Here is a 21,832-nt window from a genome sequence, read left to right as displayed (position 1 = left end):
CATGTAAATTTTAGGATTGTTTGGTTTATTTCTGTGAAATATGCCATTGGAATTTTGATAAGGAGTGCACTGAATCTGTAGACTGCCTTAGGTAGAATAGGCATTTTAACAATATTAATTCTTCCAATCCACAAGCATAGAATCTTTCCATTTATTTGTGTCCTCTTAAATTTCTTTCAATAATGCCTTATAATTTTCAATATATAAGACTTTCAACTCTTTAAATTTATTAGCCATTTTATTCTTTTCAATGCAACTGTGAAATTATTTTCTTAATTTCTCTGGTAGTTTCTTACTAGTTTATAGAGAGACAGCATATTTTTGTGCTTTGATTTTGTATCCTGCAACTTGACTAATTTTTCATTAGTTGTAAGTTTTATTTTTATTTTTCTGTGGAGTCTTCAGGGTTTTCTATATATAGTATTATACCATCTGCAATAGTGACAGTTTTACTTCTTCCTTTCCAATTTGGATGCCTTATATTTCTTTTTCTAGCCTGACTGCTCTGGCTGGGACTTCCAAAACTCTGTTGAATAAAACTAACAAAAGTGGGCATACTTAACTTCTTGCAGTTAGAGGAAAGGTTTTCAGCTTTTAACCACTGTATAGTATAGGTTTTATACTATTCTTTCATTTGGACCATACTTCTCTTTCATTTTGCTTAACTTTCTGTATTGGTTTGTACACAGCAGATGAAATCATCACCTCACTCTGTCTAAAGGAGTGATCTCACGTAAGAGATGAACCTTGTCACTCAACCCACCCTAGCTCTTGTCCTTCAAATCTTTGTGTTTGTCCAATAAGCTATGATATTTTAATAGCTCCTAGAAGATAAAGATGCTCCAAGACCTGTCAATATCTCAAAGGGGAGGATATCATTATCTAGATTCAGGCTGACTGGAAGCCAGACCTTCACTCAGCAGCTTTAAAAGTATGCAAATATATACTGTTTTGTGGGACCACAAACCCGAGTCCCACTAGCCATCAGAGTCAGGTAATCTAGGTGTCCTATATGTAGCAATTGCAAAAATAGGAGCCCTAGACAAGTCATGTCTGACTCTTTGTGACCCATGGACAGAGGAGCCTGACAGGCTCCTCTGTCCATGGGATTATCCAGGCAAGAATACTGAAGTGGATTGTCATTTCCCTCTCCAGGGGATCTTCCCAATCCAGGGAAAGAACCCATGTCTCTTTACATCTCTTGCTCTAGCAAGCAGGTTCCTTTACCACTAGTGCCAACTGGGAAGCCCAAGACAAGTGAGTGAGCTCATTTTTTTGGAGATGCCAGAGAGCTGGTCCAAGGAAATGCAGAGTACCAAGGTTGTGTCCATAGCCAATGTTCCTCAACAGCAGTTTGGAAAGCCACAAATCTGAAGCCTGCCCCTCAGGCCAAAGCTGCAGGACAAGCAAAGAAACATGTCTATTCAGATTCTCTGCCCATTTTCCAGTTAGATCCTTTATTCCAATTTTCAACTTAATCCAAAACTGTGGTCTGTTAGAGTATACCCAAACTGGCAAGTCTGAATGATATGGCATATTTGGCTTGTTGTGGCTCATGTAGATAGCTCTGTCAGAGACAGGAACTGGTTGTTTCCCACCAGAAACTGATGCAATTTGCTCCTTATAATATGTTAAAAATAAATGAGCTCGAAATTTCCCATTCTGACAAATGGGAACATGAATACTAGCTTATTGGAATTGAGCTTATCAGTACTGAAAGGAAGGAGAATGTGACTTGTGACAAAGTTCAGTACATGAATTATTAATAATATAAATTCACTAAGTATAAACAAAAACAGTTGTATTCCTCAACCACAATAGAAATTGGCTTTATCTAACCCACTCCAGTGTTCTTGCCTGGAGAACCCCAGGGATGGGGGAGCCTGCTGGGCTTCTGTCTATGGGGTCACACAGAGTCAGACATGACTGAAGCGACTTAGCAGCAGCAGCAGCAGCAAACATATTTTATAGGAACAAAAGATTTAAGTTAAACTATGCTTAAAAATAATGGGCTTCCTTCATGGTTCAGACAGTAAAGAATCTGCCTGCAATGCAGGAGACCTGGCTTCAACCCCTGGATAGGGAAAATCCCCTGGAGAAAGGAATGGCTACCCATTTCAATATTCTTGCCTGGAGAATTCCATGGACAGAGGAGCCTGGAGGGGGTGGCTAGCCCATGGGGTCGCAAAGAATTGAACATGACTGAGGTACTAACATGAACAATACAGCTCATGGTAGCTTAAAATATTTCTCCTGAAACATTTAACATTAATTTATAAGAATAGTTATTGACATAGATGAAGACTTGTGTTTCATTTAGCTAAACAAAAAGAGCACCTGAAATGTTTGACAATTTTAAGCAAATTGATAAATGCTTTTCCTTTTTTTTTAACTCTTTCAGATTACATCAAGGTTCCTAAATTTTGGGTCTCTAAGGTGCTCAAGTCCAGAGGATATTTTGGTGTAGGTGAATGGCAGGTGTAGCATGCTAGTTATCAGCCATGAGAGCCATGCATATATTTTGCAGCAGGCAAAATTTGATTTTGGCTCTGTGCTAAATTTGGTAATCTTTAACAGAGATAATACTGTCTAGACTCAGAAGATGAGTGGATCATTGCTTGTGAGAAATGATTCTGGATTCATTCCATCAAATTTTTGTGACTGTCAGCATTACTTGGATTTTTGAAAATTTACTTCCACTTTATATAATTAATACACACTCTTTACTTCTGTTTTGTTTAGTTTGGAAGATAAATGCCCAAGATTGAAGATCATAATCAAAAGTCGCATTTTTTCTATGTTCTTCTTGGTCATTATTAATTCATCAGTAAGTTTACAGAATATATTTACTTACAAATAGTAGTTGTCCTTTACAAACCTTGAAAGCCTATGATTTTATGAAGTAAAAATGATAAAGCAAGAGAAAATGTTCAATTTCTTACTTATTCATGCATGGGATTATCACATTGGTTGAGTTAGGCACAGTGCTAGTGGTACATGTGTGGTACTATACACCAAGAGGTGCATATTAAAGGAGACGCTGCCAAATTCTCGGAACAGATAATATTTCAAAGCAATTTAGCATTCATACATCGTGCAGAAATATGATTAACCTGGTGACCACCAACTTCTCAGAAACCTCCCACTGATATTAAATAGAAGCCGACCACCTTCAAGAGATGTGATTAAGGCAAAAGTGAAACAACTTCATCAAGTAATAAAGCATCAGCATCCAACTTGCAGAACAAGTATCTGGTGGCCATGGCTTGAAGGTCAATCCAGGCAGGAGTGTGGTGGTGGTACTTGAAGAATATGCAGGTTTATCAATACCTTTGATAGCAAAGGTGGTACTAGGTGGAAACACATGGATCAACCACTTTTAAGTTGAATACTGCTTTAGAAAAGTTTGTCTCTAGATGTGAAGCTATGGAAAGTTTTGACTGTTTTTTAATATTTCACTTTTTTGTTTCTTTACATGTATATGCAAAAGGGTTACATAAAACAAATCTATATAAGTGCTTTTCAAAAAGATTTCCAATAAATAAAAATGTCAAGTAATGAGAAAAGCATTGCATCTTATTTTATTGGTAGTAATTCTTTTTCAGTGAAATATGATGATTCTTAATAACTGATGGTACCTTAAATCAATTAGATTAGAAATATAGCAATGAATTTTTAATGAATGACACATAACATCCTGTGAAACCTCTGCAAGTAAATCAGTAATTGGTAAACAACAGCTACCGTATATCTTTATTTTCCTCTTGAGAAGAAACTTGGAAAAAATACACATAAATATAATAATTGAGACTTGCTGATAAATCACTTCTGGTTTATCAAACAATTATTTTCAAACTGATATGCTAATTTTATATTGACATATAAATAATACAGGCACAGACCAGTTCTATTTCAATTTATTCATGTTAAAACACAACACTCTTGACAAAACTTTTCTCTATTATTAGATTTTGGTATGAAAACATTTCAAATATGTGCCTATACCAAAATAAGAACACAGTGCTCAGAGTTCCAGCCAACTTTTATTGTCTTGAAGCTATTTATCATCTGTATATTTTCACAGTCATTCTATTTTTCTGGCTCCTTCCTGCTGTCTACCTTTTGGCCATTTACTGCTTCTCAGTGTCATTACTAGTGCATGGTCCGAAAATTTAAAAATGAAAAGTAAAAATCTGTCCATCTGGTAATTTTAATACTTCTGTTAAAGGATTCATGAGGGAGGAGGAAGATAATGTCCAAAATGAACTTATATGAATTATCAGGGAATCCCAATTATTCCAAAATTTTCTTATACAGATTCTTGAGTTTTATGTGTATGTATGCTTTCCTATAGATGAAATTTTGGGGAAAATTTTTAAGATACACAAACATGGGTTCAAGTTTATAAGGATAAAACAGCACATATATCCTTTTGGTTTCATTTTGATAAGATTAATAAAAGAGATTTTTATCATCAATTTCAGAACAGTTTGTACTTAAGACTATCACAATAGTTTAAGCACTGATTTTATCTGACTGTCTGCCACAGATTTGTTTCTGCACACGTACTTCTACATCATTTCTACAGTGTTTTGAAGACCCTATAGTATGGCATGCTTATAATAGTTCACCAGAATAGGATTAATGCACTTGAGAAAACTGCCAGTGAATACTTAGAACTTCATTTGAACCAAAGTCCAAAAGAAGATGAAAAACTTTAAAGGTTTATTTATAAAATCACCTTTAAGACTGTTCTACTACTCTGTGAATAAATAACATTCCACAAATCCATCTTTATAAGAAAAGTTAAAATAGTGATAAAACTTTAAAAACTCATTTTTCTGAACTTACAGCACTACAATATTTTTATTAAAAAGGTTTATATTTTTGTTATTAATGTTGTACTACATCAATCATGTTAATATAATTTTCATTAATTCACTTCAATTAAAAACCAACTGTCTACAGAAAACTCCTGCATTTGCAATCTTGCTCAATCAAGAAAGGCAAAGTATACAATATTTGTGCTCAGAAGTTCAGTCTTGTCCAACTCTTTGCAACCCCATGGACTATACAGCCCATGAGGCTCCTCTGTCCATGGGATTTTCCAGGCAAGAATATTTCAGTGAGCTGCCATTTCCTTCTCCAATACAATATTTAATAAGATGTCTCTCAATCAGACTGCTTCCTATTCAAAGTAATTTCTAGAAAAATTTGTTCCCTATAAGTTATCATGTCTTCTATATCTTTGTAGAAAAGCATTTCTTCAATGGACAACAGCTTATAGTTATTCAGGCTGAATGTTGACTTGCTCTGTACAGCATTTAACATCTTTAGGGATGTTGTCACTGAATCACTCAAAGAAGAACAAACTGGGAAAATACGAGCATTCCACAAGCTCAAACATGCCTTGTTTCCAGAGAATAGTTCCTCTGTAACTTTGAGATTCCAAATGTCTAAGCATGACAGGAAACAGACCCCAAAGAATTGAAGTAACTTTACATCTGACAATGTTTTAACATTCTTTTTCAAGTTGTCTTGCACTCCACATGCCATTGTTGAATACTTTAAGTGTCCATTCATCTTCAAGCTTAAGGAACACACAAAAGAATATGCAGGCAGGACAGCTGTTGTTTTGACATAAGCACCACTAATGATGCAATTTTCCCCAACTGAAACATCAGGCCCCAATCTGGAATACTCCACAACTGAGCCAGGTGTCACAGAACATGTTGAATCCAGTATACTTTGGATAATACAGGGTTTGTTAGTAGAATATTCTGGTATCGATGGAAAGAGGCTAAAAGCTATAGACTGTAAGCCAAGCTCTGACTTCAAACTGCTATCTGCAGTAAAATGAAACAAATATTCTTCTGTTGTTCCAATGTGATAAAATTTGGAGTTATTAAGAACAACAACATTTAATGGTGTTCCTTTAAGAAGATGAAATATTCTCTGCCTCATGTCTACCAACTCTGACTCTTCCTTAGTAACATTTGATGTGTTTTTGGTGTACTCCACAGTTGCTCCAGGTCCCAAAGCCTGAAGAAAGTCTCCATAGGCATCTATTTCACAGTGTAGCGTACCTATTTTTTCATAAAAAGCAAGTAACTTTTTTGCTGTTTTATGGTCCATGTAAAATAGGCTGTCTGTGTAGACATACTCAGGCTCTAATTTAAGAGAAGGTATGTCACTCCCAGCAAATTCCTGTTGAAAAAAATTTCTAGGTCTACACACAGCATCAAACTCATACATTTCTTCTATGCTAGGTTTATGAAGGAAACGATGGCAACTTCTGTATTCGAGGTCTCTATATTCTAAATGGTTAAAAGGTTCTAAGACAAACACTCCGTGTGTTGTACCAACAGTCAAACTAGAAGGATGAGCTAAAGCAGTAAAGCCAGGTTTGTCAAACCTAATAAACTCAGATTCTCCAATACTATAAAGTTCAATATCATCTGCACAGGTAATCAGAATCCCAGGATTCATATGTGAGGGGAAATCAATATACATGGCTAGTTTTAATTCCAACATCTGATAAATGGGGCTACCAAAAGGTAAAGCAGTGAAAATTTTCCCCAGAGCGCTTGCACTTGGAAGGCGTTGACTGTAGCCACCTATATAGAATTGAACAAAATAACTGTTTTATAATGTTTATAAGATTGTTTGTAAGATTTAAAAATGTAGGAGCATCAGTTACAACTCAAAATATCTCTAAAGATATTTAAAATATATGCATTACTATACCCTAGGAAAGAATAATAAATTTCATATTTCAAATTCAAAGAGCAATTCTCCTGTAAAGATTTGATATAATGCAGTTCTAGACTAGGAAAGAATTCTAAATATGCTTCACAGGCTATGACACTTTTTTGAATCAACTATAGAACAAGTAAAAAGGAAAATGAGCAAAAATATGATCTTGTATCTACAGTTTAAACAGTAAATTTCAACCATGTGTAAACTACCATATTAAAAATCCACTTCATGGGAGAAAAATGTCACCAAAAAACCAGTATACATAATTATCTATTAAAGACTAATTTCCAGTTGCAACATTTTTCATCAAATTATTACCTACATTTAAAAGCAGTAAAGGTACATTCATATAAAAGCATTTTACAATATATACTTGTTTTTAATTTAAAAAGGCTTTTCCAACAATGATGAGCCATATGACTTAATTCCTTGAAAAGTGTGTTCTCTTAAATACATTAAATACACTATAATTGGTTACATCATTTTATGTAACTATGTAACTAATTATAGTGAGAGGCAGTAGAAAGAGTCACATAAAAATGGGTTTAAATTCTGGTATACCATTTTTTAATTGTTTATCTTTGTATTTACTCTAAGACAGCAGATGTGGAATAACGCTTTATCATAATTATTATATAATAATTATTATTACAAGGTCAATAATAGATATAAAGTACTCACCTCAGAGTACATTGTTCAAATAACAAGAGTTAATACTTTCTTTTTCATTTTCCAAATACTAACCAACAGTAAAATTTCGCATTACAAGAATTACCTATTTTTATTTATACTTGACCCTGGAAGAGTAAGGGTTTGAACTACACCAATTCCTTTATATAGGATTTTTTTCAATAAATACTGTAAGACTGTATGACCCCAGGTTGGTTGAATCCCTGATGAGAAACTGTGTATATGCAGAGTGGAACCACCTCTATAGAAGTTCAACTACGAAGTTACATGCAGATTTCAGACTGTGTAAGGGTCAAGACTGTGTAAACCCTGTGTTATTCAAGGATCAATTGTATATATTTTCTGGTGTCTAACTTAATTTTTACTAAATTGGTAATAATAACGTTCTGGAATAAAACTCTAAGCCTTTTTTTTTAACCTTTTAAATTAACCTTAAAATTAGAACTTGGATACTTTACTTGATATCATCTTTAAAAAGAATTGTTCTGTGTGTGAATCATAAGAAATGAAAAGTGCCTTGGTAACCATATGGACAAATGGTTCTAAAATATCTGTAACTGAACAGTGCAGGTCCATGACAAAGTTTCACCAGTCCTCAGTTCACAGAGGGAAAGTAACAGAGGTTTCTATCATATAACCAAAATTTTAATACAACCAAGCTTGTCCAATTTGAAAACTATCCTTTATTCTGAGATTATTTCTTTCTTATATTTCTACCGCCTTATTTGTATGGGATTTCCCCTCTCTTATACTTTGTCAACTCTATGTTCTGCCATCACCTTTTCTTTTGTTTTTAAACTCTTTAAGGATTATAGACTTTGGCGACCAATAACTAGATAAAAATGTGTAACAGAAGGTTTTGTCTAAGTCTGGTAATCATAGTACTAATGCAGCCTCTCCCCTAAAGCAAGAATCCTTTCTAAAGCATTATCAAGAAATGCTCATATTTCGATGAGTTCTATCTTAGGGAAATGGAACAATATCCATGAAAAGCTGATAATGTACGTGATCCATAATTTTAAAGTTAAATTTTGTGAAAGATATTATGCTACTAACAACCTAACAATATCAAGAAATACATGAAATATTTGCTTCCAAAGCAGAATTAACTTCAAAACAAAAGAACAAAATGAAAGAAAGAAGTATTGGTATGGGTAAAAAACATCCCTGAGATATCATGGGTAAAATACTAAAAGAAAATGTATATTAGTAAAGTATAACATTACCAGAGTGAATTAATAGGATGGTAAAAGAATTCCATTCATCTCCATAAAGCTTTTCCAAACATCGAAGGGCACAAAGGGTTGATCCTCCATTTCCTTAAAGTTAAAAAGCAGGGTTTATTTTATTACAGTAAATTTAGGTGTTATAACTTTGAGGATAAGATCCTTTGGCTAAAATTAACTAGGCAGAGAGCAAAGGTACAGGCAAAAGAATCAAATTAAATACACATTTCCTGGCAATTAAATAATTAGTAATAAAACCCAGAGATCAGGCCTTGGTAATAAAAGTTGAGTTAATCCTTTCATGAAAATAGTAATATAAAGAAAGAAATGATAAATTAGGCACTAGAAGACTATAAATTTGCACATTCATTTGGACTTAAGAACCATAAAATTCATTAAAATAATTCTCCCATATGATCAAATATGTGCCTTAGATTTACTCTCCAAAAAGGTTTTTAGAACCTGATTTCCTAAAAATCATGTAAGTTTCCTAAAAATTTACAAATGTAAGTAAACGTAACTTCCATTTACTCGTTACCTTGGACAAGTTACCTAACATTTTGTGCCTAAATCTCATTCAAACATCAGAATCACAGAAGTACTGGCCACATTTTACAAAGGTTAAAACATTGGCTAATTAGGACATGCCAATATTAAATATAAATACCCTAAATCTGGTATCAAGGGGCTTCTGCTTTAAGTATCACATGGAAAATGGCCCCCAGAAAAATGGCATGTATTTTTATTTATAAGGGAAGGTCAAAAGGCAAAGATGACAACTTATTTTTAAAAGTAAACATCTTACAATAATTATGCAATTAGACTATGCTCTTTCACATTGTGCATTGTGGTCTCAAGAGGCAGTATGTATTCTTCCTAACTTGCTCCCTTCATTTAATTTCTGAACAAACTGTGGAGTTTGGAGGGAACTTAAAAGAACTACGGATAAGGTTCAAAGAAATGTTTACCATCAAAATACATTTTACTAAAACTAATAAATTTTATTTTAACATAGAATATTCTGGAAGTTTTCCATGGTATGTCCAAAATGTGCAAAAACACCTGCCATCCCTTTTATCTTTCTTAAAAAGTGAATTTACATTAAAATTTTTATATTTGTAAAGACTACAGGTGGAAACACACATAGTCCATAAACTGCAAGCCACAGGAAAACTTTTCTTCAATGATTATTCTACCCACAACTTATGATATAAATCTAACCATAAACACATACCAATTTTGGCTCCAGCAGGATCAACAAAAACATGATATTGAACTCCAAGGGGTAACTCCTTTTTTTTCAGCTTTTCTGAAAGCTGTTGCTTATAAGCAAGTTCCTGTTTTTCATCAGCTGCTGTAATTGCAACAATGTCCCAGAATTCTCCAGCTGCCATAGATTTGCCTATGTGCAAAAAGAAAGAAAAGATAAATATTATTAGAATTCTCTGTTACAGGTTTTACCTATTTGGAAAAAAGGAAGAAAGAGGCGACAGTATCTCCAAAAATGTATCTTCTTCTTTTGAGAATTTGGGAATAATGAGTGTCCAGCTAGCAGGATTCAAAATAATTCCAATAAGGACAGTTGACAAATTCTTTTTCTCTTGTAAGGACTGTTGACAAATTCTATTTCTTCCTCTCTTTTAGATCCCTTATTCCTTTTTTGGTCTACCATTCCATTTACTTAGATATTCTGAGAGTTAAAATGTTTCTTGATTAAGAGAAGCACTTTTGACTTGCTAAAGATGAGCTCAATTCTTAAATAAAGAGGAGCCAAAGTAATCAATGAATCTCCAGCTTTGAAAATCAATTTTCACATATGGGTAGGACTTAATGTTTGTTGGCTAAGAAATATTAAACCCAGGGATCTACTGCTACAATGCTGGTGTTTATAAATATGGACACATTAATTTTTAATTACCTTAAGCTGAATCATGCAAGCTTACAAAGGTTATTGGAGAATGATACCAAATTCCGGATAACAGAAAAGTTCCCAATTCCTTGAACTCAACAAAAGATAGACTGAACTTTTGGTTGATGGTGAGGTTATCTAAGTACTATTTTCTGTATTTTTAAGAGCAGTAATGTCGATAAAAACATAACCTATTAGATAGTTGTACAAGAAATGACAAGTGGTATAGTCTTTTAAAAAAATTAAAAAAAATTTTTCTAACCCTTTAAATATTTTGTTCATAATTCCTCCATATTGTTTGGCTTTTCTCTTAGTAAGCGTTCACATTATGGAACAAATTGGTGAAATAGGTAGGGACTGGAAGAAAGTTAAAATTGTATTTATAAGCGTCAAAACACTATGCTTTAGATCTTTTAGGTTTATTTGAAGTAATTTTTGTTAATGAACTAACCAAATGTTTAACTTGTATTTATAGCTTCACCAGTCAGGCTAATAAGTGTCTTTCTTCTCCATTCTCCTCACACATATGCAATAAGAAGTAAATTTAAAGGAGGAAAGTAACAAGCACAACGTAAAGAAAGCAGAGTGACAGAAGAATAAAAAACAGGAACATTAGCTCCGCCTGGGCCAGTGTCCTAGGTCCGCAGGTGATTAGTAAAAGGAAGTGGCATTCCAGCAAATATCCCAGCACGTAAAGCACTCCTTCTATCCACTGCAGGGGAGGTACCAGGGTTCCTCCTTTGGTACCTCTAAGCTCTGAAAACCTCTGCAACCTTCGCTGGGTGGCTTCTCGCAAAGATCGGCCGGCAGGGGCACTTTCAGCTTCCATAGTTTCACCTTTCCCAAGGCCGCCGAGGACTTCCAGGTATGCCGCAGGCAAGCATCGTACGCATGCGCCCTGGGACATAACCTGGTCTTTGGTCCGGTTTCGCGTCTGTCCCGCCCCCTGCGTGCGTCCTTTACGTAACCACGCCCCCGAAGCTCTCTGGCCCGCCTAGGCAAAACCACGATGGGGTCAGCGCAGAGCCTCGCCCCGTTCCCGTAGTAACGGTCTCCGGAACGGAAATGGCCACCTAGAGATTTGTCGGACAGTGCCGGGTCTGGGCCGCTAGTTCCCAACTCATAAGGCATTGCAGCCCGATAGACCCGGTAAGTGGTTCAGTTTGGGCGACGAAATTTCGAGAATTCACCAGTGTAAGGAGAATTCGAAACTACAGCCTATCTTGTAGCTTTCTCTCAAAGGTGATTCGTCCTAAGCGTGGTTTCTTTTAGCCGGAAGCAGTTCCCAAGGATCTCTTGAAAGATAATTCCTAATCCTTGGATCGTCATCTGAAGCCATCTGCTCCATCCCCAGTGTTCAGATACACATTCTGAACTTTTAAAATCCATATTTATTCAGGAGGCTTTGTGGCTTCTTTCTCCTTGCATTACCAGAGAGTGAGCCTCACCATCTCTCTCAGTTTTGAGATCACTTAATAAGCTTTGGGAAATTGTATAAACTTATGCAATGAGGCCCTTAACATTTGTGGTATTTTGGGCTGTTTCTTTGGCATCGTTTCGTGTACGAAGATTAATCTAGAACTTTCAGTTGCATCCCTGGGAATAATCAGTTTTATTGGACGTGTTTCTGTTAGGTACCGATAAATAAGTGTATTCCTTTGTAAAGCACGAGTTTATGATGAGTTTTACAGATTCTTCTTTCATCTTTATACATGAGAAAGCTATGAATCGGAAAGAATAGTGACTTAGTCAAGGTCTCACAATTAGCACTAGAGAGAAGATTTAAGCAGGATATTTCAGTTCCAAACTCAGAAATCATTCTACTGCACGGTACAATTTAAGAAGACTGTCCTCATTAAAGTTTTCATCAGCAACTTAAACATTCAAGGGCTTACAAGTTACTACCACGAATTTAACTTAGTTTTTTCTTCTAAAGTCTTAACCCTGTTATTCAATTCTGTACTTAGAAAGCATTTGAGTAAAAAGGGAAATTACTCTCTTGTCGTTTTATTGTTTAAAAGCTTTCTTTTCTGTTAATAAAAAAATGCATTAAGAATGTTTAGAAAATATAGAATACTTAATGAGGTGAGTGAATGAAAGGAAAAAAATGGCAAGAGAGAAGGTCAGAGAGATGACAACAGCCTAAATAAAAGATTTTCCTTTACTGAGTGAAACAAAGCCATTGCTGGGTTTTTATGCAACTTCCTTAATGTTTGAAAAGAGCATGTAGAAATGTGAAAATAAACTGTAATGGAAGATGAGGCAATGATAGAAACAGGGAGACTTGTGTAGAAGCTTCTCCAGCAAAACATGTGAGAGCTGGTGAAGTCTTGGCCAGTATAGTAACAATGGAGGTGATGAGAACTTGGTTAGATTCTGGATGTATGTTTGAAAGCACAAATAATACAATTTGTTAACAGAATGGCTCTGGAATGTGAAAGAAAGCGGAGTCATGGATAACTGCTTGAAGGCCAGAGGGACAAGTGAAATGGGAAAGGCTATGGATTAGGAAGTCTAGAGACAGTTATTGGGATAGCACGGGGAGTTCAACATTTGGTTTTGGGCACATAAAATATACAGATGTATATGTATGCAATGCATATGTAATGGGCACTTGAGTGTGTATGCGTTTGTTTGCATTGTACATGAATTTGGACTTTGCGAGACCAATCTGGGCTGGAGATATAATTTGAGGAGTTGTCAGCAGATAAGTTTAAGTGAAGTCGCTCAGTCATGTCCTACTCTTTGCGACCCAGTGGACTGTAGCCCACCATGTTCCTCTGTCCATGGGATTTTCCAGGCAGGAGTACTGGAGTGGGTTGCCATTTCCTTCTCCAGAGGATCTTCCCAACCCAGGGATCGAACCCAGATCTCCCGCATTATAAGCAAGATGCTTTACTGTCTTAAGCCACCAGATAAAAGGAGTTAATTTTTAAATTATAGAACTAAATAATTATAGCCCTAAGGAAAGAAAATCAGTAGAGCCTATTAGCTGAGGGATTGTGTTAATACTATATCAGCTATGGTTTTTGTCCTTCCTCTGCCTTTTCTATTTTCTTCAAATTTTTACTAATATTAATTTTTAAGTAAAAAATGAAAAGAAATGTTATATACTGTGTGATTGGAAATAAATATCTTTGGCAGTTGATTATACTGGTAAAAAAAGTTAATGGATTTTATTTAAGTTTATGTTTTATATAATCAGACAGTGTGATATAGTTGTTTGAACAGTCATAAGCTACAGTGACCAGAATAAAATAAATCGATAAAAGATTAGCTCAGTTCAGTCGCTCAGTCGTGTCCGACTCTTCACGACCCCATGAATCGCAGCAGGCCAGTCCTCCCTGTCCATCACCAGCTCTGGGAGTTCACTCAGACTCACGTCCATTGAGTCAGTGATGCCATCCAGTCATCTCATCCTCGATTGTCCCCTTCTCCTGTCCCCAATCCCTCCCATCATCAAAGCCTTTTCCAATGAGTCAACTCTTCGCATGAGGTGGCCAAAGTACTGGAGTTTCAGCTTTAGCATCATTCCTTCCAAAGAAATCCCAGGGCTGATCTCCTTCAGAATGGACTGGTTGGATCTCCTTGCAGTCCAAGGGACTCTCAAGAGTCTTCTCCAACACCACACTTCAAAAGCATCAATTCTTTGGCGCTCAGCCTTCTTCACAGTCCAACTCTCACATCCATACATGATCACAGGAAAAACCATAGCCTTGACTAGACGGACCTTAGTCGACAAAGTAAGTAGTAACCCATTATTCTGTATAGAATGGAAATGATGTGATTGATCTTGAGTTCCATATTTTAAAAGGGACATCAGACAAACCAAACCATAATAAGTTGAAAAAAAGATATTCTTTGGGGGCATTTGGGCTTTTTTTTTTCCTATTGGAAGAGAGTATGTGAAGAAGTGCCATAAAAAGAAGTGAAATAGACTTTTGAAGAACTTTTCTGAGTTATAGTTTACATACCATTAACTTTACCTGTTTTAAGTGAGAAGTTTCGTGATTTTCGGTAAATGTACAGAGTTGTGTAACTGTGACCACATACCAGGTACAGAGTTCCATTATCCAAATAAGATGTTTTGCTTTGGCCACCTCATGCGAAGGGTTGACTTATTGGAAAAGACCCTGATGATGGGAGGGATTGGGGGCAGGAGGAGAAGGGGACGACAGAGGATGAGATGGCTGGATGGCATCACTGACTTGATGCACGTGAGTTTGAGTGAACTCCGGGAGTTGGTGATGGACAGGGAGGCCTGGCATGCTGCGATTCATGGGGTCACAAAAAGTCGGACACGACTGAGCGACTGAACTGAATTGTGCTTATTAACAATAATACCAGTGTACTTATTTTTATCACTATGGGCAAAACTATGAAGGTTGTGTGAAAATTGTTGTGAGACATTAAATTTTTATTCTCCTTCATAAAAAGAAGCTGAATCCAAATGAGGTCTCAGATTATGGACCATGGAGCTCAGGTTCTTGGCTTGGCCCGTTTATGCCGGGGTTTTTATTGTTTCTATTATTTGAGTATCATCTCTCTGTTTAACCACTCTTCCTCCTCTTACTCTTCCTGATGTGGAGTGGAAAGCAAAAAATCTCTCTCTCTCTTTTTTTTTTTTTTTTACTGTTTTCTTTCTTTGGATTTTTTTACTCAGCTAGTCTGGTCTTAACCTATTCACTATTTTTTCCCCACTGTGTCCTATTGAAGAAATCTTCACCCCCTTTCTGTAGGGCAAAGTGAAACCTTCTCCCCTAACTTGCTTTGCTTTCTTTATTTTTTAAAGCAGTTTTAGGTTCATGGCAGAATTTAGAAGATGGTACAGAGGTTTCCAATATACCCCACACAGGCATAGCCTCCCTTATTGTCAGCATACCTACCAGAGTGGTACATGTGTTGAAATTGACGAACCTACAATGATACATCATGATCACCCAAAGTCTGTGGTTTCCCTTACAATGCACTCTTGGTCTTTTTATTTTGTGGGTTTGGACACAGTATAACGACATGTATACATTGTTATAATACTATTCAGAGTAGTTTAGCTCACCTAAAAATCCTCTGTGCTCTGCCTATTCATCCCTCTCCCCAAATCTTGCATCTGCTGATATTTGTGCTTTCATGTTTTCCTTTCTCCAGAATATCATATGGGTAGAATTCTAAGTATATAGCCCTTTTATATTGGCTTATTTCACTAAGTACTATGCATTTAAGATTACACCATGTCTTTTCATTGCTTGCTCAGTTCACTTCAGTTCAGTCGCTCAGTCGTGTCCAACTCTCTGCGACTCTTTGCACGCCAGGTCTCCCTATCCATCACCAATTCCTGGAGTCCACTTAAACCCATGTGCCTCGAGTCGGTGATGCCATGCAACCATCTCATCCTCTGTCGTCCCCTTCTCCTCCTGACCTCGATCTTTCCCAGCATCAGGGTCTTTTCAAATGACTCAGCTCTTCGCATCAGGTGGCTAAAGTATTGGAGTTTCAGCTTCAACATCAGTCCTTCCATTGAACACCCAGGACTGATCTCCTTTAGGATGGACTTGTTGGATCTCCTTGCAGTCCAAGGGACTCTCAAGAGCCTTCTCCAATACCACAGTTAAAAGCATCAATTCTTCTGTGCTCAGCTTTCTTTATAGTCCAACACTCACATCCATACATGACCACTGAAAAAACCATAGCCTTGACTAGATGGACCTTTGTTGGCAAAGTAATGTCTCTGCTTTTCAGTATGCTATCTAGGTTGCTCATAACTTTCCTTCCAAGGAGTATCTTTTAATTTCATGGCTGCAGTCACCATCTGCAGTGATTTTGGAACCCAGAAAAATAAAGTCAGCCACTGTTTCCATTGTTTCCCCATCTACTTGCCATGAAGTGATGGGACCGGATGCCATGATCTTAGTTTTCTGAATGTTGAGCTTTAAGCCAACTTTTTCACTCTCCTCTTTCACTTTCATCAAGAGGCTCTTTAGTTCTTCTTCACTTTTCTGCCATAAGGGTGGTGTCATCTGCATATCTGAGGTTATTGATATTTCTCCCGGCAATCTTGATTCCAGCTTGTGCTTCCTTTAGCCCAGCATGATGTACTCTGTATATAAGTTAAATAAGTAGGGTGACAATATACAGCCTTGAGTATATACATACTCCTTTTCCTATTTGGAACCAGTCTGTTGTTCCATGTCCTATTCTAAATGTTGCTACTTGACCTGCATACAGGTTTCTCAAGAGGCAGGTCAGGTGGTGTGGTAGTCCCATCTCTTTCAGAATTTTCCACAGTTTATTGTGATCCGCACAGTCAAAGGCTTTGGCATAGTCAATAAAGTAGAAATAGATGCTTTTTCTGGAACTCTCTCGCTTTTTCGATAATCTGGCGGATGTTGGCAACTTGATCTATGGTTCCTCTGCCTTTTCTAAAACCAGCTTGAATATCTGGAAGTTCATGGTTCACGTATTGCTGAAGCCTGGCATGGAGAATTTTGAGCAGTACTCTACCAGCGTGTGAGATGAGTGCAGTTGTGCAGTAGTTTGAACATTCTTTGGCATTGACTTTCTTTGGGATTGGAATGAACACTGACCTTTTCCAATCCTGTGGCCACTGCTGAGTTTTCCAGATTTACTGGCATATTGAGCGCATTGCTTGATAGCTAATTTATTTTTAGTCCTCAATAAATACTCCCTTGCCTGATGTACCACAGGTTATTTATGCATTCAGTTACTGAAGTATTTCTTGATTCTTCCCAATTTTGATGATGAGGGAGGCCTGGCGTACTGCGATTCATGGGGTCGCAGAGTCAGACACGACTGGGCGACTTTATTGAACTGTACTGAAAGCTGCTATAAATATCCATGTGCCTGATAATATGTTAAATAAGTTTTCAACTTCTCTGGGTAAATGCCAAAGAATGCACTGCTGGATTTTATGGGAAGAATATGTTTAGTTTTTTTGAGAAACCAACAAACTCATTTCCAGAGTGGCTATATGATTTTGCCTTCCTACAGGAATGAATTAAAGTTCCTGTTGCTCTGCATCCTTGTCAGCAGTTTGTGTTATCAGTATTAGACTTTTGGCCATTCTAATTAGGTGTGTAATGGTATCTCATTCTTGTCTTAATTTTCTTGTTCCTGATGACATGTGATGAGAAGCAACTTTCATATGATTATTTGCCACTGTTCTATCTTCTTTACTGAAGTTTGTATTAAGGTTTTGCCTTTTATTTTTACCTAGTTCATTTTCTTATTGTTGAATTTTGAGTTCTTTGTACGTTTTTAGTGAGTCCTTTATCACATGTGACTTTTACAAAAGATTTTCTCCCAGTCTGTGACTTGTCTTCTCATTCCTTTGGCATTAACTTTTGCAGATAATGTTTTTAATATTAAAGAACTGTAGGTTATAACATATTTCTTTCATGGATTATGTTTATGATGTATCTAACAAAATCATCATCATCCCTAATGTCATCTAGGTTTTCTCCTAAGTGATTTTCTAAGAGTTTTATAGTTTTATGTTTTATATTTAGGTAATATAGTCCAATTTGATTTAATTTTCTTGAAGATATAAAATCTGTGTTCAGATTGGTTTTTTTTTCCCCCATGTGAATGTCCAGCTGTTGCAGCACCATTTGTTGGAAATATGTCTTTGCTCCATTGCAGTTGATTGTATTCATGTCTGTTTCTTAGCTCTCTATTCTGGTTCCATTGATCTACCTCTTTTCTTGGCAGTACTATTTTGTTTTGATCACTATAGCTTATAGTGAGTCTTAAAGTCAGGCAGTGTCATTTTTCTAACTTTGTTCTTCTCCTTAAATATTGTGTTTGGGGGATCTCTAGCCACTTCATATAAAATTTAGAATCAGTTTGTCAATATTGATAAATAATTTGCTGAGATTTTGCCTGGGGTTGTCTTGAATGAAAAGATAAATTGGGAAACTGACATATTGACAGTACTGAATCAGTCTATCCATGAGCATTAAGTCTTTCTGCATTCATTTATTCTTCAAATTTCTCATTAGCATTTTTGTTTGTTTTTCTTGTTTTTTTTTTTTTTTCATTTACACAGAAATATTTTATTTTTGGTAGTGGTAAATGGAAATGATGCTGTGTTTTTAACTCATTCATTGCTGGTGTAAGAGAAGTGTTTGACTTTTGTGTTTTAACCCTCAATCTACAACTTTGCTATAACCACTTAGTATTAATTGTTCCAAGAGTGTTTGTCTAGTCTTTTGAATTTCCTACACTGATGATCATGTTATCTGTGAACAGAGATGTTGTCTGCATATTTTTCTTTCTTTTTTTTTGTGTGTGTGTCATTCATTGCATAAGCTAGTACTTTTCAGTACAATGTTGGGAAGTAATGGTGAGATGGGACATTTCTAGTCTTGGACTTCTTATTCGAAAAGCCTATTTTTTCCTGATCACTAATTATGATATTAGCTGTAGATTTTTTTAAAAAACAATGTTTATCAAGTTGAGGAACTTTTTTCTGTTCCTAGTATACATAGAGTTTTATCATGAAAAGGTAATAGATTGTGTCAGATGCTTTTTCTGCATCTGTTGATATAATCATGTGATTTTTCTTTTTACCTGTTGATGTGATAGATGACATTAGTTGGTTTTGAATGTTGTAGGAGTCTTGTATATCTGGAATAAATCCAGCTTGGTGTTTTTGTTGTTGTTCAGTTGCTCAGTCGTGTCTGACTCTTTGCAACCCTACGGACTGCAGCATGCCAGACTTCCCTGTCCTTCACCATTTCCCAGAGTTTGCTCAAACTCATGTCCATTGAGTCAGTGATGGCATCAACCATCTCATCCTCTGTCATCCCCTTCTCCTGCCTTCAATCTATCTTTCCCAGCATCAGGGTCTTTTGTAGTGAGTCAGCTCTTCCCATCAGGTGGCCAAAGTATTGAAGCTTCAGCTTGAGCATCAGTCCTTTCAATGAATATTCAGTAATATTGAATAATCAATATTCAATGAATATTGATTTCCTTTAGAACTGACTGGTTTGATCTCCTTGCAGTCCAAGGGCACCACAGTTCAAAAGCATCAATTCTTTGGCACTCAGCTTTCTTAGGGTCCAACTTTCACATCCATACATAACTATTGGAGAAACACTAGCTTTGACTAGACAGCCCTTTGTCAGCAAAGTAATGTCTCTGGTTTTGAATACGCTGTCTAGGTTTGTCATAATTTTCTTTCAAGGAGCCAAGAGTCTTTTAATTTCATGGCTGCAATCACCTTCCTCAGTAGTAGGTGTATGATTCTTTTTGTACATTGTTGGGTTTGATTTATTATTTTTTTTAAAGGATTTTTATATCTGTTTTCATGAGAAATACTGGTCTGTAGTTTTGTAATGTTTTTGACTAGCTTTAGTATCAGGATAATGGTGGCTCATAGAGTGAGTTAGAAAGTATTCCCTATGCTTCTGTCTTCTGAAAGAGATTGTAGAGAATTCATATAACTTCTTCCTTAGTATTCCCTATTGAACCCATCTGGGCTTGGTGTTCCTGTTTTGGAAGGTTATTGATTATTGACTCAATTTCCTTCTTTGATATACACATATTCAGAATTATTCTTGTATGAGTTTTGTCTTTTTTTTTTTTTAAAGAATCAGTTCATTTCATCAAGGTTATCAAATTTGTGTGCATGCAGTTATTCATAGTACTGTCTGTGGGATCTGTAGTGTTTTTCCGTTTCTCATTTCTGATAGTGGTTATTTCTGTCCCTTCCACCCCCTATCTCTTTCTCTGGCTTGGCTGGAGTCTTATTAATTTTATTGATCTTGACAGAGAACCAGTTTTTAGTTTAATGGATTTTCTGTATTGATTTCCTATTTTCCATTTTGTTGATTTCCAGTCTAATTCATATTATTTATTTTCTTCTCTTTAATTTTCTCTTATTTGTCTAATGTAATATGTTTAGATTGTTACTTTTAGATATTCTTTTGCAGTATATGCATTCAGTGCTAAAAATTACCTTGAAGCACCAATTTTGCTGCATCTCACATTTTGATAAGTTGTATTTTTATTTTCATTTGGTTAAAAATATTAAAACAATTTATCATGTGATCATTTTGAGCTTTGCATTGTATATGAGTTATTTAGAAATGTGTTGTTAATGTTCACCTATTTGGGGATTTACAAGCTATCTTTCTGCTAGTGATGTCTACTTTAATTTCATGGAAATATGGAATGGACATTGTATAATTTTTTTTAAGTTTGCTAAAGTTTATTTTATGATCCAGAATGTGTTCTATCTTGACAGATGTTTCCTGTGATCTTTTGGTGAGTGTATATTCGGCTCTTGCGTGATTAAGTAGTCTGTAGATATTAATTACAGTTGGTAGTGTTTTTTGAGTTCAGCCATATCCTTAACTGATTTTTCTGTCTGTTGGATCAGTCCATTTCTCTAGAGAGGTATTGAAGTCTCCTGCCATGATAGTGGATTCATCTGTTTCTACACATTTCTTTCAGTTTTGCTTCAAATAGTTTTACCCTGCTTTTAGGAGGATAAACTTTATCAATTAGTATGTCTTCTTGGAGAAATGACCCCATTGTCATTATGTAATGCCCTTCATTGGGATTCTCCAGTAGCTCAGCTGGTAAATGGCAACCCACTCCAGTATTATTGCCTGGAAAATTCCATGGTCAGAGGAGCCTGGTAGGCTACAGTCCATGGGGTCGCAAAGAGTCAGACACGACTGAGCTTTCTCATTTTCAGCTGGTAAAGAATCACCTGCAATTCTGGAAACCCTGGTTCAATTCCTGAGTTGTGAAGATTTTCTGGAGAAGGGAACAGCTACCCACTCGAGAATTCTGGCCTGGAGAATTCCATGGACTGGATAGTTCATGGGGTAATGCCCTTCATTATCTCTGCTAACTTTCCTTGCTTTGAAATCTGTCTGAAGTTAATAAAGTCACTCCTGCTTTTTTTTGATTAGTATTAGCATTTTATATCTTTCTCAATCACTTCACTTTATATGTCTTTCTCTTTAAAGTGGGCTTTGTTGTAGACAACATATAGTTGAGTCTCATCTTTTTTAAATCTCCTTTGAGAATCTCTTGTCATTTTGTCAATTTCTTGTCATCATTGCATTTTGACTACTAATGATCATTATGATTATTGCTATACTTTGATTAATACCTGTCATATTCACTACTGTTTTTTGTTTATTGCCACTGTTTTTTGGTTTCTGTTTTTGTCTTCCACACTTTTTCTGGCCTGGTGTTAATTGAGCATTGCATATGA

General features: G+C 36.0%; 2 protein-coding genes across 5 annotated transcripts in view; one reads left to right on the top strand and one right to left on the bottom strand.

Moving 5' to 3' along the window:
• Window positions 1–3,901: 3,901 nt before the first annotated feature.
• FPGT (fucose-1-phosphate guanylyltransferase) lies at window positions 3,902–11,503 on the bottom strand. 2 transcript variants are annotated; one of them, XM_004002085.5, is made up of 4 exons: window positions 11,332–11,503; window positions 9,910–10,077; window positions 8,676–8,768; window positions 3,902–6,617 (listed from the first exon to the last, which is right to left on the bottom strand). In XM_004002085.5, exons 1-4 carry the CDS (start codon window positions 11,489–11,491, stop codon window positions 5,173–5,175), a joined length of 1,866 nt encoding a protein of 621 aa, XP_004002134.3. In that variant the 5' UTR covers window positions 11,492–11,503; the 3' UTR covers window positions 3,902–5,172. The 2 variants fall into 2 exon arrangements, with proteins under 2 accessions (XP_004002134.3, XP_042105734.1); XM_042249800.1 differs by having other exon boundaries at window positions 3,902–6,086.
• A 68-nt stretch (window positions 11,504–11,571) lies between these two features.
• The window catches only part of LRRIQ3 (leucine rich repeats and IQ motif containing 3), a 196,866-nt gene continuing 186,605 nt past the window's right edge, over window positions 11,572–21,832 (top strand). For all 3 annotated transcript variants that reach the window (XM_042249812.2, XM_060400306.1, XM_004002083.6), the window contains exon 1: window positions 11,572–11,733. The gene's annotated coding sequence lies outside the window, so the exon portion shown is untranslated. The remainder of the gene's footprint in view (window positions 11,734–21,832) is intronic.

Source organism: Ovis aries, chromosome 1, assembly GCF_016772045.2.
Source record: "Ovis aries strain OAR_USU_Benz2616 breed Rambouillet chromosome 1, ARS-UI_Ramb_v3.0, whole genome shotgun sequence".
In the NCBI taxonomy this organism is placed as follows: Eukaryota; Metazoa; Chordata; class Mammalia; order Artiodactyla; family Bovidae; genus Ovis; species Ovis aries.
The sequence above is the reverse complement of the archived record's forward strand: the minus strand, read 5'-3'. Positions and strand labels throughout refer to the sequence as shown.